This window comes from Nyctereutes procyonoides, unplaced genomic scaffold, assembly GCF_905146905.1.
Source record: "Nyctereutes procyonoides isolate TBG_1078 unplaced genomic scaffold, NYPRO_anot_genome, whole genome shotgun sequence".
In the NCBI taxonomy this organism is placed as follows: Eukaryota; Metazoa; Chordata; class Mammalia; order Carnivora; family Canidae; genus Nyctereutes; species Nyctereutes procyonoides.
In genome coordinates, this window is record NW_026575030.1 from 25,379,323 (window position 1) to 25,398,393 (window position 19,071).

The window sequence follows — 19,071 nt, forward strand, 5'->3', positions numbered from 1 at the left end:
AATAAATAAATAAATAAATAAATAAATAAATAAATAAATTCGCCCCCCAAAAAATTTCTGATTTAAAAAATTCTAATGAGGGCAGCCCAGGTGGCTCAGCGGTCTAGCACCACCTTCAGCCCAGGGAGTCATCCTGGAGACCAGGGATCCCGTCTGATGCCAGGCTCTCTGCAGGGAGCCTGCTTCTCCCTCTGCCTGTGTCTCTGCCTCTCCTCTCTGCCTCTCATGAATAAATAAAATTTTTTTTAAATTCTAATGATTTTTCCACAGAACTAGAACAAATGGTCCTTCCATATGTATGGAACTGTAAGAGACTCCAATTATGAAAGTAATCCTGAGAAAGAAGAGCATAGTTGGAGGCATCATGCTTTCTGATTTCAAACTATATTTTAAAGCTACAGTAATCAAGCAGTGTGATATTGGCATAAAAAACAGACACATAGATCAGTGGAGCAGAATAGAGAGCCCAGAAATAAACCCACATATAAATGGTCAATTAATCTTCAACAACAACAACAAAAAAGCCAAGAATATACAATGGAGAAAGGAGTCTCTCCAATAAATGGTGCTGAGAAAATGAGACAGCAAAAGAATGAAGCTGAGCAACTATCTTACACCATACACAAAAATTAATCCAGAATGGATTAAGAGCTTGAAATAAGACCTGACCATAAAACTCCTAGAAGAAAATATAGGCAATAAGCACCCCGACTGTGTCTTAGCAATGAGTTTTAAAATCTGTCACCAAAAGCAAAAACAAACAAGTGGGGCTACCTCAAACTAAAAAGCTTCTCCACAGCAAAGGAAACATCAACAGAATGAAAAGACACCCTATTGAATGGGAGAAAATATTTGCAAGTCATATACCTGGTAAAAGACTAATAGCCAAAATACATAAAGAATTTCTACAGCTCGATAGCAAAACAGCAACAACAAAATCCAATTAAAAATGAAAAGAATTTCTGAGTAGACACTTTTCCAAAGAAGACATACAGATGGCTAACAGGTACATAAAAAGATGGTCTACATCATTAATCATCAGAGAAATGGAAATTAAAACCACAATGAAATATCATCTCATCCTGGTTAGAATGACTATTACCTAAAAGACTAGAAATAAGAAGTATTAGTGAGGATGTGGAGAAGAGGGAGCACTGTTGTTGAGAATGTAGATTGATACAGCCATTAAGGAAAACAAAATGGAAGTTCCTCAAGAAGTTAAAAAAAAAAAACAGAACTATCATATGTTCCAGAAATTCCATTTCTGGATATTTATTTAAAGAAAACAAAACCACTAATTTGAAAAGATATATGGGTCCCCATGTTTGTTGTAGCATTACAATAGCCAAGATATGGAAACAACCTGTGTCTATTGATGGATGAACGGATAAAGAAATTGCAGATACACACACACACACACACACACACACACACACACAGAGGAATATTATGCAAAAATAATGAAATCTTGTTATTTGTGACAAAACAGAAGGTCCTGGAAGGCATTATGCTTAGTGAATAGGTCAGACAGAGAAAAATACCGTATGACCTGTATTATAGGTGGAATCTAAATATAGGTGTGTGTGTGTATCTCCTAGCTCATAGATACAGAGAATAGATCGGTGGTTGCCAGAGGCAGGGGGTAGAGGTAGGAGAAATGGGTGAATTGTTTTGTTTTTCTTAACAAAAACAAAAGTTTAAATAAATTTTTTAAAAAGGAATAGGGGGATCCCTGGGTGGCGCAGTGGTTTAGCGCCTGCCTTTGGCCCATGGCGCGATCCTGGAGTCCTGGGATCGAATCCCACGTCGGGCTCCCGGTGCATGGAGCCTGCTTCTCCCTCTGCCTGTGTCTCTGCCTCTCTCTCTCTCTCTCTGTGACTATCATAAATAAACTAAAAAAAATAAAAAATAAATAAAAAAGGAATAGTATTGAGAATTAATAAATGATTTCAGAAGTTAAAATAAACTCATCAATATGAGAAAAAATTACTATAATCAAAATCTTGATATCCCCTACTTAAACCTACTCTTCCTCAAATGTTTTCCTTCTGAGAAAATGACACCATATGGTTTTTTAGGCCAAAAAGAACTTTAAGTTCTCTTTGATTTCTTTTTATTTCCCCTCATATTCAATATTCAATGCACAAATTCTGCAAAAATCATCCCTTACTATCCACTTCCTACCTCCTCAGCAGTAGTAGGCTAGTCCAAGCTCTCCTCATCTTTCTTCTGAATTACCATGCTACCTCCTGACTGGTTTCTCTGCTTTCACTCTTGCTCCCGTACATGTTAGACTCCACACAACAGCCAGAATCACATGTTTATTAAAAAAAAAAAAAAAGATTTTATTTACTTGAGAGAGGGAGTAAAAAAGAAAGCATGAGCACAGGGAGGAACAGAGGGAGAGAGAGAAGCAGACTCCTCGCTGAGAAGGGAGCCCAACGTGGGGCTCAATTCGGGACTCCAGGATCATGACCTGAGCTGAAGGCAGACACTTAACTGACTGATCCACCCAAGCACCCCAGAATCACACTTTTAAATTGTAAATCGGATCATGATTGTTTTTCCATGCCTTACCTGCATAATCCAGTCCCTGGATACTTTTCTGACTTCTGTTATCTAGGAACTTTTCCCCTGGTTTCAGCGCTTCCGCCACAATTGATTTCGGACTGTGTTGATCCTCTAACATGACAGCATATTCTTGTCTTAGGGTCTTTGCACTTGCTGTTTCCTCTGCAGGAACACCTTCCCTCATAGCTCCCTCTCTCAACTCACTCAGATCTGTATGCAAATGTTACCTCCTCAAAGAGGCTTTCTCTGACCATTCTATCTAAAATAGGTCTCTTCTACTCTATCTTTTTATCCTGGCTTATTTTTCTTCATAGCATTTACTGTTACTTGACATTGCACATTTATCTTTTTTGTTGTCTAATTCTTCCCATTCAAGTTTAAACTACATGATCTTGTCTGTTTTGTTAATTGCTGCATTCTTGGTGCTGAGAACATTAATCAGCACGTGGTAAGTAATCAACAAATATTTGGCAAATGAGGGAAGAAAACTCCAATCAGGAGAGCAAAAAGAAAGTAGCAAAGACAATATTATTTAGAGAATCCATATGTTTCTTAGAGAATTGGGAAAAGCAGCCAGTCTCCAGGACCGCTTTGGCTCCCACCAGATTTCCAGGCTCAGTTATAGTCCAAGTATGTCCTCAGAATAGCCAGCCAGCCCTCCTCCTCATTTGTCTCTGTTCCTTACAATTAAAAAAAAAAAAAAGCTTCCAGAAATTGTTAGGAGAATTAGGATGTCAAATAATAGGCCTGAAGAAAGTGTGGCTCTGGCCTATTACCAGGGTAAGGAGCAGTAGCATCTCCTTACCTTAGTATGAGAAGGTGGAAGTGTGGAGTTTACCCTTAAGGCTGAAAAGATAAGCCATGGGCTGGGATATCTTGGGCCCCTGATATTTGTCATGAAAAGACAAATTTTTCAGGAACTTTGTGGTCACTGCCTTAGAGCATTTCTGAGGAATGAAAGTAAAGAACAGTAGTTTATTACTTTTCACTTTCTTAAGTGCAACAGGAAAGGAGCAATCTTTGTTTCTAGGTTGCCCAGCTGGCTGCAGATGGAGAAAAACAGGAGCAGTGTGTACTCTTTTTTGCCTCTGTCCTATTTCTTACAAATCAACATGGTAGGGATCCCCCACACCAAATGCAATGAAGAGACAAATTATTCTGCCCAGTATTGGAGTATCAGGAAGAAAAGGTCTTCTGCAGGGTTTTCCTTCACAAATAACTCCTACAATAGTGTGAGAATTTCCCTCACAGGTAACTCCTACAATAGCATGAGAATTCAGGCAGCATGACTGGCATCCAAAATACAAACTCCTCTACAGAAAATGGGGAGTGTAAACTGATACCTATGGGGATCCCCTGGTCTTTATCTTGTATCCTACCGTCCAAACAAAGCTGGCCTTGGAGTGCAAGCTTGTCAAGAGGAAGCAGGCATTGCTGCCGATTGCAAGCCTGGAGTGCAAGTAGGCAATGGATGAACTGTGTATACACCCATTGGGTCCTTCCTAGAGGTAACTGTTCTGTTCAAGCATCCTGGTGGTGTCAATTTAACCTGGTTATATCGCATAACCTTTGCCCTGTTGTTTTAACAATTGTTGTTGAGAGAATCAGGCAGGCTCCAGATCCCCGGATCGCTCGATGTGTTAGTAAATGTTTCCCAGTTGCCTCTATTTGTTATTTGAATTCGTAAGAAGCAATGAAAGTTTATAAGCTATAGTACAGACTTCAATAAATTCAAATAGACACCTGGGCTCTCTTCTGCCGCATTTAACAATCATGAATATTCAATGATTTAAATCTTAAAATGATCATTGTTTTTTTCTTAAAATAGTCATTTTAAAAACTATAATGAAGCTCATCTCAGTCTTTGTTTCCATTTTTTTTTTCGGATTGAAAATTTGAACATCTAAATATATTCATTCGTATTAGGTATGGTTGTAAGTAACAGTGACTTAAACCAAGTAGAGCTTTATTTCTCTATCTGGTAAAAGTAAGGTGGCCCAGGCTAGTATGAGAGTCCACAATCCTCAGGTATTAATTTTCCTTCCAGCTCACTGTTTTGACATCATTGTAACAAAGTCTTTGTCTTCAAGGTCCAAGAGAGTAGCTAGAGTTCAGTCATCACATCATTTTTTCAGATAGAATGATGGAGAAAGGTATGAAGAAAAAGGGGAGAAGACACTTAACCGGTGGCTTTTCAGATGGTTTCTTGGAAGATGATGCACAATATTTCTTTTTATTTCACATTAGCTAGAACTTAATCGCCTGGTCATCCCAGCTACAAAGAGACAAGGAGACTGGGAAATATCTATACTCGGAGTGGCTATATATCTTGATAAACATTGGGAGTTATATTATTAACAAGAGAAAAGAATAAATATTGAGGTTAATAACTAGCGGTCTGTGCCACTCCTCAGGATAGAACTCTGGAAATCCTGTTTCCTGAGCAGATTAGCCACAATTGTTGCTAAAGATGAGAAGATTAATTCATGTAATCATTAAGATATGCCTGGTTAGAAGTAGAATAAAAGTGGAGGGTGAACATTTAGGTTAGAAAGCAGGGATAGAATGTTTTGAGTTTAAAATAAAAAGGAAATTATTGATTAAAAAATACAAATGGGAGTTGAAAAGAAGGCAATGCTCAATGAATACCTCAACTACCCTTCATGTTATGGAAGTGAGAGGGTAGCAGATTGAGGGAGGGGCATGTTAAAATGACGATTGGAAGCAGGGGTTGACAAACTATGGCCCCTGGACCAAATTCAGATCACTGTTTTTGTGAATAGTTATTAGAACATAGCCACACTCATCATTTACATCTTTTTAAAAATTATTTTTATTATTTTATTTAAGAATAATTAACACACAGTGTTACATTAGTTTCAGATATACAATATAATGATTCAACAATTCTATACATTATTCAGTTCATCACTTAATCACTGAATCCTCTTTACTTGTTTTACCCAACCCCCATCAACCCCCACCTCTGGCAACCACCGGTTTGTTAGGAGTACTTAAGAGTCTGGTTTTCTGTTTGTCTCCTTTATTTTTGTTCATTTGTTTTATTTCTTAAATTCCACATATGGGTAAAATTATATGGTATTTGTCTTTTCTGTCCTCACTTAGCATTATATCCTCTAGATCCATCCATATTGTCATAAATGGCAAGATTTTTTATGACTAAATAATATTCCTCTGTGTGTGTATGTGTGTGTGTGTGTGTGTATTACATCTTCTTTTTCCATTCATCCGTGGGTGGACACTTTGGTTGCTTCTATAGGTTGGCTATTGTAAATAATGCTACAATAAATATAGGGTGCATATATCTTTTTAATTAGTGTTTTTATTTTCTTTGCATAACTAAGCAGTAGAGGAATTACTGGATCATATGATAATTCTATTTTTAATTTTTTGAGGAACCTCCATACTATACCAATTTACATTTCCACCAATGTGTGTGAGGGTTCCTTTTTCTCACATAGTTGCCAAAACTTGTTATTTCTCGTCTTTTTGAATCTAACTATTCTGACAAGTATAAGGTGACATCATATTGTGGTTTTGACTTGCATTTCTCTCATGGTAAGTAATGTTGAGCATCTTTTCATGTGTCTGTTGTCCATCTGTATGTCTTTTTTGGAAAAATATCTATTCAGTACTCTTCCCATTTTTTGTTGTTGTTTTTTGAGTTGTATGAGTTCTTTATATATTTTAGATATTAACTCCTTATCAGTTATATCATTTGCAACTATCTTCTCCCACTCAGTAGGTTGCCTCTTTATTTTCTTGATGGTTTCTTTGACTATGCAAAAGCTTTTTTTTAGTGTCTAGTACCAATAGTTTATTGTTTTTGTTTCCCTTGTCTGAGGATATATACCTAGAAAAAATGTGCTTATGGATAATGTCAAAGAAATTATTACCTATGTTTGCTTCCAGAAGTGTTACAGTTTCAGGTCTCATCTTGAGGTCTTTAATCCATTTCGAGTTTATATCTGTGGATGGTATAAGAAAGTGGTCCAGTTTTGCCAGCACCATTTGTTGAGACTGTCTTTTCCCCATTGTATATTATTGCCTCCTTTTGCCATAGATTAATTAGCCATATATAAGCATGAATTTATTTCTGGGCTCTTGATTCTGTTGCATTCACTGATGTGTCTATTTTTATGCCAGTAACATACTCTTTTGATCTACAGCTTTGTAGTATATCCTGAAGTCTGGAATTGTGATCATTCAAGCTCTGTTCTTTCTCAAGATTACTTTGGCTATTCATGGTTTTTTATGGTTACATACAAATTTTAGTATTATTTGTTCTACTTCTGTGAAAAATGCTGCTGGTATTTTGATAAGGGTTGCATTAAATCTGTAGATTGCTTTGACATTTTATTTCAAGTATGGACATTTTACTAATATCTGTTCTTCCAATCCATAGCACGGAATATCCTTCTATTTGTTTGTGTCATCTTCAATTTCTTTCATCAGTGTTTTATAGTTTTCAGAATACAGGTCTTTCACCTTCTTGGTTAAGTTTATTCCAAGGTATTTTATTCTTTTTGGTGTAATTGTAAGAGGATTGTTTTTTTAAATTTCTCTTCCTGCTACTTCATTATTACTGTATAGAAAGGAAATTGATTTCTATATATTAATTTTGTGTCCTGCAACTTTACTGAATTCATTTATCAGTTCTAGTAGTTTTTAATGGAATCTTTGGGGTTTTCTATGTAATCTTTTCATGTCAGATGAAAATACAGAAAGTTTTATTTCTTTTTTTACCAATTTAGATGTCTTTTATTTCTTTTTCTTGTCTGATTGCTACAGTTAGTATTTCCACTACTATGCTGAATAAAAATGGTGAGAGTGGATAACTTTTTCTTGTTCTTGACCTTAGAGGAAAAGCTCTCTGTTTTTCACTACTGAGTATGTTAGCTGTGGGTTTTTCATATATAGCCTTTATTATGTTGAGGTATGTTCCCTCTAAGCCCACTTTGTTGAGAGTTTTTATCATTAATTGATGTTATACTTTGTCAAATGTTTTTTCTGTATATATTGAGATGATCATATGGTTTTTATACTTTTTCTTATAATATAATGTATCACAATGATTGATTTGCAAAGGCTGAACCACACTTTATCCCTAGAATAAATCCCACTGGATTGTGGTGAATAATTTTTTAATGTATCATTGGATTTGGTTTGCTAATATTTTGTTAAGGATTTTTGCATATATATTCACCAGAGATATTGGCCTGAAGTTTTTTGCTTTTTTTGTTCTGTTTTGTTTTGTTTTGTTTTGTTTTTTTGTAGTGTCTTTATTGGTTTGGGTATCAGGGTAATGTTAGCCTCAAAGAATGAATTTGGAAGCTTTTCTTCATCTTTTATTTTTTGGAATAGTTTGAGAAGAATAGGTTTTAACTCTTTAAATATTTGGTAGAATTCGCCTGTGAAGCCATCTGGTCCTGGACTTTTGTTTGTTGGGAGGGGTTTTTGTTTGTTTGTTTTTATGATTGAATTTCATTGCTATAATCAGTCTTTTCAAATTTTCCTGATTCAGTTTTTGAAGATTATATGTTTCTAGGAATTTATCCACTTCTTCTAAGTTGTTCAGTTTGTTGGTATATAATTTTTCATAATAGTTTCTTATATTGCCTCATTACTTCTGTCATGTTGGTTATTATTTCTCCTTGCCTCTGGCTGCTGTAATGGTAGAGTTGAGTGGTTGCAGCAGAGACCATGTGGCCTGCAAAGCTGAAATGAAAATGTTTGTTATCTGGGTCCTCACAGAACACGTTTGCTGACCTCTGGTTAAAATACCTGAATGAGACAGCTCAAGCTCTAACTTTAATACTTTCTATGTTTTTAAAGCAATTTCAGTGGACTATAAATAAGATCCAAGCTGTGATCACAAGGAGGCAATAGTATTATTAGAGAACGGGCAATATTTCTTTTCTTAAATAATGTGTTGTCATTTGCCCTGGAGAAGTTCCTGTTTCTTATTGTAGTTTGCTGTGTTCTCTCTAGTTTGTGCATTTTCTAGTTTCCATTAGACGCTCTGCATGGCTGAGCAACCATAGTTGGAGCAACCGAATGTGGACCTTAGCTCTTTTATTTTTTTTAAAGATTTTATTTATTTATTCATGAAAGATACAGAGAGAGGCAGAGACACAGGTAGAGGGAGAAGCAGGCTCCATGCAGGGAGCCTGATGTGGGACTCAATCCCGGGACTCCAGGATCATGCCCTGGGCTGAAGGCAGAAATTCAACCGCTGAGCCACCCAGGCATCCCGAACCTTAGCTCTTATAGATAATGATAATATCCTCAAGGAGTCATCACATATACTGCTGCTGCTGTTGATTTAATATAAAATGGAGATATTTAATTTTCTTAAGCTAATAAATTTACCTATTCAAATAAGCAAAAAAATCAATGCAAAGAGCAATGTTACAGAAAATCATCTTTCAAATTCCAGATTAAATGTCACCTCCTCTGTGAAGGTTTCATGATCTGCTAGATGAAATTAATATTATCCTCCTCCAACTTCTCTAGCATGCAGCTTGTACTTATATTGAATTACACTTTGAGATTGTCAAAATATCTACCTCCTCCTCTAGATGTGAACTCCTTAGTGGTTTAAACTTCATCTTAAATGCCCAATGCCTTGTACAATGCCTAGCACCTAATACGTGTTCAATAAATGTTGGTTGAGTTGAAATGTGAAAAAAAGCCAACTATTAACCTCCGCCACATCTCTTCTCTTTCTTCTGCATCATAGAGGCCGTCAGCTCTGACTCCAGTCCACATTGTTTGAGCCATTATATTCTTTTTCCCTTCTCATTTTGTTGGCTCATTTATGGATCTACATAAACTATGTGTGTGTGAAAATGTGGTTTTAACAGAGAAATTTTGAAAATATGGCTTTTCTTCTATCCCTAGAAATTCTCACTCTGTGATACTTTTCTTCTCTGGACAATATTTTACCTCGCCCCTTCCCCCGTCCCTAAATTATATTTATCTTTATGCACTCTGCCAAGCAGTGAAACAGAAGAGAGAGAAGGGGCTTTATTTTCCAATATTCCCCATCTCCCTTCCTCTCTATCGATTCAAAACACTTGGACTTGTCTTGGCAAAAACTGACTGAGGCAAGTGCTGCAGCTTCCCTGCCCTGAATTTTAAGCTTCATAATACAGGAAGCATCTCTTCTTACCTCCACTTCATTTAAAAATGGCTTTTGCTACAAAAGCATATGATTCCTAAGTTTTAAAAACAAACTTATGAAAAACTAATCATGATGAAAATGGGACCCCACAAGAATAGCTCCTGCCGTGATGCCCTCCATAGGCCATGGAGTAGCACTCTTTATTAGCAAGGAGCCCATGGCAAAGGCCAAAGAATGGGTTCCTTTCTGGCTCTCGTCTAGCATCTGTGGGTTCTTTTACCTTTTACTGGTGCTGCTGCCAGGGCTGTCTCTTAGTGTCTCAGCTTCCTAGGCACCCACCAGATGCAACTGCCAGGCTGAAAGGAAAGAAGAATTGATTTTAGTTTCCAACTTGAGAATGTCCTCACTGCTCTGACCTTGAACAGGGCTATTTCACTTTCTTGCCAATCCTCGGTGCATAGCCAGAGTTTTGCTCTCAGCACTGTTTGGATCCATTTCCCCAGGATTTTTTTTCTTCACTTTTTCTTTGTGGCCTCTCATCTTGGCTGGCCCTGTGCCTTGACCCTCTCCAAACCCAGCAGGGCCTCCTCGCCAACCAGGATAATAATGGGCACTAAGAGAGCTGCAGCACTGGCTCTTGGCAGGCTGACAGGCACTGGGGAGGACCAGTGGCTGGGAGAGAACCAGGGCTACCTGGTCTATCTCTCCTAGTCTGAGAATCTCCTTGACCCTTATAAACAAAGAGATTGGTCCTAATATCAAGGTGCTGTGACCTTTGGCAGGACCTATTTTTGCCTCCTTTTTTTCATTTATGTATAAGATGAAAATAAAACCAGGAAAGCAATCACACAGACACAATCAATGTCAGAGCAGTAGCAAGAGCTCCTTGGAAAAAAGCAGGGATTGCTTTGGGCTAGAACCATTAAAGATTTGAGAAAGTAGTGCAGGAGCACTCAAATCTGGTCAGACTTTCCACAATAAGATCCAAACTAGATTAGGTAACTTTGTAGTCAAGCAATTGTTCTTCTCTTTCCAGGGAGGGTATCTTATTTTCAGAAGTCAGGCTCATCTAGGAAATACTGCTTCTTGCAAGTACTGCTATTCTAGAACCTTCTAAGTATCCCCATGGCACATTCCTCTGCCCCTGGACCAAGCCCATCAAAAGGTGGCAGCATGACTCTCTCTGAAGCAAACTTTAGCTTTACTGCTAGGAAACAAAATGGAGATTCGTAGTTTCCTCTGCAGGCTGGAAGTCAGGAATGGAGAGACATATGATCTGGTACCAGTTATACCTCAGCTATGTGGGCAAGTTGCTTTACCTCTCTTGGTCTCGATTTCTTGTCGCTACAAAATAAATAGGCTAAATCTTTCTCTTAGTTTCCTTTTAGGCTCTGCTGTAATAATTCATTCTTAGGTGCATCAGGTAGACCACAACTCTGAAGGCCAGAGGAAAATGGCTCTCAGATGCACTGATTTCTCTTCACAAGACAAACAGAAGCTTTACAGAGGACATTGCTAAGTAGCTTTAGACATGGTGGGGGGTGGGGAGAATTATGATTAAAGAAAGTTATGCTCCAGAGTCACTGGACACTGATTCCTCTTGAGAATCTGTAGCCTTGATTCACCTTCCTCAACTGGCGTCTACAGAGACAGCAAGAATCATCTTTAAGCATCATCCCTACCCTCCACTGCCCCTCCAGTTACTACACGTGGAGTGAGCACTTCATGTGCCAAGCACTGTGAGAAATGCAAAAATTAGTAAGATTCCTTTTCAAATCGAGCTCATGATATACAGTAGGAGCAAGGGCCTAGCAAGGTAAAAACCCAAGAGTCCTGCTTGAAGAGTCATTCTGCTCCTCTTTTTCACTGCTCAGGAGGGGAATTAAGTAGAGGTACAGAAGATCTTTGACATCAGACACACCTGGATTAAAATCTAAGCAAATTAATCTCTGTCAGTTTCCTCATTCTTCAAAATGACACAATAATAAAACCTCTCTCAAAGTATTAGTGAGATAATGCATGTAAAAGTTTTTCACTGTCTTGCCACAAATAATTTTTGAGGGGTTCTATGTACTTTGGAAGATAAGTATATAATTTGGAGTGGACAAGTGGCCCTTCCCCTCATGAATTTTTTTAGTGTGGTGCAAATGCTAATTAGATACGATACAAATATATATGTTTAAAGAGTGATAAGTACTATGTATCATTTGAGTCCTTCAGGAAGCAGATGAGAAGACAGAATTAGAAGCATAAGAGATTTACTGGGGTTAATGCCTGAGAACCATTAAGAGCAGAGGAAGCAGAATTGGGCAGGAAGAGCTTCAGACTGCAATGCAGATCTGTCAAAGGCTCAGATAGTTTGAGAGGACTTAGAAGCATAGGTTGCCCATTTAAGGAATCCGACATCAGATAGAAATGATGAGGCACTAGGACCACCCACTATGTCCAGTCATTAGCTTGGAGCTGCCCGGGAAGAATGTGGCTTTGGCTAGAAAGCTGAGCCTGAAGGCACAAAAAGAAAGGGATGTGGTAACTGAGTGATGAGCACTGACGAGGGCACTTGATGGGATGAGCACTGGGTGTTATAGTATATGTTGGCAAATCAAACTTCAATGAAAAAAAGAAGGCGCTCCGCCTCCTGGAGCGGCGGTGCGGCGGCCCGCGGCCTCGCAGGGAGTCGGCCGGGCGGGGAGGGCGGCTGTGGATCGCGCTGGACGAACTAAGGTTCCAGATGGCAAATTCTATGAATGGCAGAAACCCTGGTGGTCGAGGAGGAAACCTCCGAAAAGGACGGATTTTGGGTATCATTGATGCTATTCAAGATGCAGTTGGACCTCCGAAGCAAGCAGCAGCAGATCGCAGGACGGTGGAGAAAACTTGGAAAATCATGGACAAAGTGGTCAGACTGTGCCAAAATCCCAAGCTTCAGTTGAAAAATAGCCCACCATATATACTTGATATCTTACCTGATACATATCAGCATTTACGACTTATACTGAGTAAATATGATGACAACCAGAAACTTGCCCAACTCAGAATGAGTATTTTAAAATCTACATTGATAGTCTAATGAAAAAGTCAAAGCGGGCAATAAGACTCTTTAAAGAAGGCAAGGAGAGGATGTACGACGAGCAGTCACAGGACAGACGAAATCTCACAAAACTGTCCCTTATCTTCAGTCACATGCTGGCAGAAATCAAAGCAATCTTTCCCAATGGGCAGTTCCAGGGAGATAACTTTCGTATCACGAAAGCAGATGCTGCTGAATTCTGGAGAAAGTTTTTTGGAGACAAAACTATTGTACCATGGAAAGTATTCAGACAGTGCCTTCATGAGGTTCATCAGATTAGCTCTGGCCTGGAAGCAATGGCTCTGAAATCAACAATTGATTTAACTTGTAATGATTACATTTCAGTTTTTGAATTTGATATTTTTACCAGGCTCTTTCAGCCTTGGGGCTCTATTTTACGGAATTGGAATTTCTTAGCTGTAACACATCCAGGTTACATGGCATTTCTCACATACGATGAAGTTAAAGCACGACTGTAGAAATACAGCACCAAACCTGGAAGCTACATTTTCCGGTTAAGCTGCACCAGATTGGGACAGTGGGCCATCGGCTATGTGACAGGGGATGGCAATATCTTACAGACCATACCACATAACAAGCCCTTGTTTCAAGCCCTGATTGATGGCAGCAGGGAAGGATTCTATCTTTATCCTGATGGGAGGAGTTATAATCCTGATTTAACTGGATTATGTGAACCCACACCACATGACCATATAAAAGTTACACAGGAACAATATGAATTATATTGTGAAATGGGCTCCACTTTTCAGCTCTGTAAAATTTGTGCTGAGAACGACAAAGATGTCAAGATTGAGCCCTGTGGGCATTTGATGTGCACCTCTTGCCTTACAGCATGGCAGGAATCTAGAATGTGGCTTCTGAGCTTATGGACGGCATAGATTCTAAACTGTGTTCTCCACATCTTCTTTTCAAAATAAAAATGAATATATATATAAAAATAAAAATAAAAAAAAGGCAGTCAGTCAAATGCACTTTTTGCAGCTGAATAGCAATTCTTGAAGGGAGATCCACTTGGCATACCTCCATGGGTACCCATGCTATGAAGGAAAGCTATAAGAGAGATTAATGTGGAATCTAACCTAGGCTTCCCTGACAGGATTATTCAAATGAAGATGTTTAGGACAGACAGTACGAGCTAGACCAAGAGGGACAAGCGGGAGCTGTCCAGGGTAAGAAAGAGCACCTGTGAATCACCAAGCCAGGAGAGGGCAGGACTTGTGTTAAGAGACCAAAAGTGGGGCAGCTGGGTGGCTCAGGTGGTTAAGCCACGGACTCTTGATTTTGGCTCAGGTCATGATCTTAGGGTCCTAGGATTGAGTCCCACTTTGAGCCCTGCATTGGGCTCCACGCTCAGCAGGGAGTCTGCTTGAGGAGTATCTCTCTCCCTCTCCTTCTGCCCCTCTCCCCACTCATGCACTCTCTCTTTCTCTCTCCCTCTAAAATAAAGAATTATTTTTTTTTACCAGAGAGATCAAAAGAGAACAAGACTTGAAGCTCAAGAGGTTGGAGCCAGATCTGGCAGGACCTAGGTCATGTTAAGAATTTGGTCTTTATCATAAGAGCAAAGGAAAGCTGGTAAAGGATTTTAAGAAGTATAGGGGAGGAGTCAATAACATATCAGATTTGCATTTTAAAAAATTACTGTGGCTGCTATGTTGAGGAAAGAATTAGCTGAAAAACAAGAGGAAATGCAGGGAGACCACTTAGGAGGTTCTTGCAAAATACCTTGTACATAGTAAGCCCTCAAAAAATAAGACTGATCATCATTGTTAACAATAATAAGCTTGAATGGCTTAATCTTACTTTTGCTCCCTGCATTAAATCTAGACACTTCTGCATTTGCTGTAAGCTCTCTACCAATTGGCCTAGGCTTCATCACAAATTACACTGTTTAATAACCTCATTTTATTGCTTTGTTTTAAACATTCTGTTTCATTATAAGGATCTTACTACTGCCCTAATACAACTTGTACATTTTTACTCCAAACCAGAGCTCATGTCTATCTGAATACCCTATCCCATTCTCTGCCAAAAATTATTTTCTTCTCTTCTCAAACTCTGATAAAGTCTTCCAGTGCACTCTACCTAGCCTTATAGTCCTTCCATTGCATTATCTTTCTGGCACTAATAGATCTCTCTGTGAGGCTATGGTATTATAATGTGTTCCTTTCACATTATTTTCACTTCTTTTGAACTCCTAGAAACCAAGGACTTTAGGAAATTTTAGGCACTTAGAATAAGGAAATATAGAATATCTTATCTTTCCAAGAAGTTTATCATTTAAAATTTTTCTTTTAAAAAAATGAAAGAAGAGTTACAAATGGTCAGTATAGATTTTTGAGATAGAGAACAGGAGCAAATGGGAAATAAAAACTGACAGAAAAGGAAAAACAAATGTGACATGTCAGGAAAAAATAGCTAATAATAATAATAGAAACAAAATTGTTTGTAGCACTGACCTTGTACCAGTCACAGTTCTAAGAACTTTATGTATATTATCTCATTTAATTCTCACAACAACTATATGAAGTATGATTCTTGTTCCTATTTATAAGGTCAAATGATGAAGATCACCCAGTACCCTGAGCTCTGAAGAGAAAGAAAATCTTCTTTAGCAAATAGTTATTGAGTCTTAGCTGTACCATGTGGGGTGGAGGGGAGAGGATCACTGGAAAAGCTAATGGAAGCCACATGACTTCAGAGTGAAGTTGACTCCCAGAGGTAAAGGGGCTGTGGGAAGTGCAGGGAGGAGAGGCAGATATGAAGGAAGTAGGATTTGGAAAGGAGAAGAGTTCACAAGCTATTTTAAGGAAGGTTTGCCTATCCCTTCTCCATCTCCTTAAGAAACTTTAGTGAAGATCTACATTGCCCTTTAGAATTTTCGGCCTCAGGTTTTCTTTAGTCTCTACCAAAGTGCTGAATCTGGCCTTGTTGAGAGCTAGATAGTCCAGCTCCTTCAGATTTATCAGGAGGTAAGGTCTCTAAGAACATCAAGAAGGTGTGAATTATGGAAATTAACTTTAGACAGGGAGACACCTCTTTCCCTGGATCTGTAGAGTTAGATGAAGAAATAAGGATGGGAAGGTTTTCTCTATGTCAGTGAAGGAAGATTTTGAAAGAGCAGCTTCATGGAATGACGTCAGTGCCATGTGCTAAAAATAAAAGCAGAGACTTGGAGCAGAAACATTAGCATCTCCAAGTTTATGAAAGCAGACTGAAGGCTTAGGGAGACCAGGGAATAGAGGCTACTTTGAGGCCACAATGTAAGTGGGGAGCCTAAATATCCACTGAAATGGGACTAAATCTGCCCTGTTCTGCTTTCTCTTCCCTAACATTCTACTCATTGACTTTCCCCCAAACCGAAGAAGCAGACTTCACCTCTTCATCCTCAAGTTGCTGGTGGCAGGAAGAATGAGTGAAGCTTTGCTCAAAGAAGAGCTATTATAACTAAATAATTGTAATTAGTGTGATACTGCAGGGAGAGAATCTCCATTTCTTCTGCAAAATTCAGGGCCTTATTTGCATTTGAAAAAAATCTCATTAGAGCAGTATATTAGATTATAAGATATTTTCCAGGAAAGTATTTCAGAACAGCCACAGCAGTCTCTTGAATGTGCATGCACACACACAGATGCACACTCTTAATTTTCCAATTAAAAGTACATACATACTTTTTTGAATTAAAAAGCATTCAGAAAGAAAGATAAATTGATTACTGACGTTCCTAAATTTAAAGAGAAGAAGACTTGTGGGGGTTTAAAGAGAAAAGAACAGCGGGTTTAGAGGAAAAAACATTAGGGAAAGCTATATGACAAGGTTAAGAAACTTATAGAATTAATGTTATTTAAAAATAATTATGTTAAAAATCTTTCTAAAGGAATTAGTACATTTCATCAAGTAGATGATTATAAAACTAATTCCTTGTTTCATGAATTTTAATTGGGTGGCCACAATCAGATGTATATGGAGATCCTCTCCTGGTGCTAGTATTGCAATCAGCATGTTCAATTCTTTACTGGGGTATGGTAAATCCCCTAATCCAAAGGGGTTCCATATAGCTACCATGCACCAAAAACCACCCCCAAAGGGTTTTCTTGTTTTCATGTGCTTCTTCCAACTCTTTTTACTTTTGGCTAAGCCTTTTCATATGTTAGGCTACTTAACCTTCCTTTCACTCTCTCTTATCCCTATCTTGAAACACACTTCATAGTTTTCTCTTTGTTCAACAATCACAGAAAATAAAACAAGGATTGCAAAGAACGGTAACAGTCATCTGGTCGTATTCTCTCATTTTATAGGTAAGAAAACCAGGACAAAATAGGTTAATTTTCCCAGGATTGTGCAGCTAGTTGAAGGCAAGAGTGGTGAAAGTCCTAGAACCAGGGCCCCCTCCCACAGGCTTCCTGCTGTGCTACCTGTTTTCAGTAGCTTTCCAGGGGCAGTTCTCTCATCTTCTAATTTTCCCTCCTGGGGGCCTTTGCCAGCTCATTATGGCTCCCCTATGACATGGAACTCACTATGACTCACACACACAATATGTTTATGCAAGGGCAATCTCAAATGCCCTGATTTGTTTCCTAAACACATTTTGTGGCCTTTTGGCCTACTTTGCACATTGGGCATATGTCTCACTGTAAGTAGGCTGGCCCAAATGCCTTCCTTCTACAAGGAGTCTTAAAATAGGAAAAAGGAACTCAAGAGAAAATCTTCTATCTTTTAAAAGAAAATTTAAAATAAAACAAATGCACAACAGAACACTAGAAAAGTCATGCTATCATTACTTTACCTTTCACTGTAAATAATCACTATGATATACTTTCTCCAGGCTGTCCTAGGCATCACTTTTTAATATCCTTGTATCTGATCTTCAACTTGATTTAGCTCACCTCAGTGTTGAAATAAACAGTCTACATACTGTCTTGCTCTTCCTCAGAATGGTGAAAAGACGTCCAGAGAACACCTACATCTAGAGCCTTACCCAACACATAATTGGGAGTTGAAATAATTTTTTTCTGCAATTTCATGGTGTGGGAAGTAGTGACTGCTACTTCTTAATATCCATAATTCCCTTTTAACTTACACCAATTTTATTTAAGGCAACCAAGTGCCAAACTTAAAAACTATACTTCTGCAGACATTCTTTCAGCTAGTGTAGGTCATAAGAAATGGATTTGGTGAAAAGATGTCAGTAGAAATCACAGGGTATAATATTGCAGGGAGTGGTTAACTTGTTGATAAGTGTGTGTGCCCTTCCCTCTTCCTCCTGCCTGCATTGTAGATATGATGGCTGGAGCTGCAGAAATCAACTGTGACCACAAGTCAATCTTGAAGATGGAAACTACAGGCTAGGGATGTTGGCCTCTGAAAGAATAAGACTGGGACATCAGTCACGTCTTGGTGCTACTGCACTAGCTCTGGACTACCAACTTCCCAACTTGATGTTATTTGAGAGAAAGTATGTGTCCATCTGGTTTAAGTCACATTTTCATCTGCCTTCTTTTCTTTTTCTTTCTTTCTCTCTCTTCCTTCCTTCTTTCTTCTTGTAAACGTTACAAATTGATACCAGGGCCAAACAACCCTGAAATGTTTCCAGCAAGAGTTTCTCTTTGAATGCTTTTTTGGTTGCTCTAATGGTTCTTCTAAGTCTGGATCTTTTGGTTACTTGGGATCTCCCAATCCTCCCTTTGCATCCCTACCACCCAAACTGGTGCCTTGGCAAAGCCAGACTCTCACACCTTGGACAATTTGGACTTGACTCTCTGGACTCACATGGCTGGACTCTTCCCTCTTACCTTTGCTATTTCAAGTTGCATTTCTGAAAAAGGCCTGGCTTTACCTACTCCTTCTAAACCTCACCATCCTGTCACTCCTACCCTCTTCTCAATTTAGTTTGTGTACCTGCTACAGGTCATTCTGACCAACTTACCACTAAATGCTTAGCAGAAGGTTTACATGTAGTCTTTCTTTGTAGGATATCCTCTAAGGTCTTCTTAAATTTTACCTAGAATTTCCAGATTTATTTTTTCCCTTCCTAACAGTCTCTAGCAAACTGACTAGTTCCCAAATACTTCCAGGAAGGGGTAATCATGACTGATTAGACCCAGCTTAAAATCTATCCATAAGTGGCTAATGAAGAAGCTTCTGGTTCTATGAAATTTTTTCTCCCAAAGGTTAGCCATAGAAATAGGGAGGTCCTGGGCAGCTCCAGTGGTTCAGCGGTTTAGTGCTGCCTTCAACCCAGGGTGTGATCCTGGAGACCCGG

The 19,071-nt window shown here is 38.6% G+C and overlaps 1 protein-coding gene across 1 annotated transcript; it reads left to right on the forward strand.

Moving 5' to 3' along the window:
* The first annotated feature begins 12,449 nt into the window (after nt 1–12,449).
* LOC129503702 (E3 ubiquitin-protein ligase CBL-B-like) lies at nt 12,450–13,687 on the forward strand. Its single transcript, XM_055316020.1, is given in 2 exon segments — nt 12,450–12,750; nt 12,753–13,687. Coding segments are annotated over 2 exon segments (1,236 nt in total).
* Nucleotides 13,688–19,071: the final 5,384 nt, after the last annotated feature.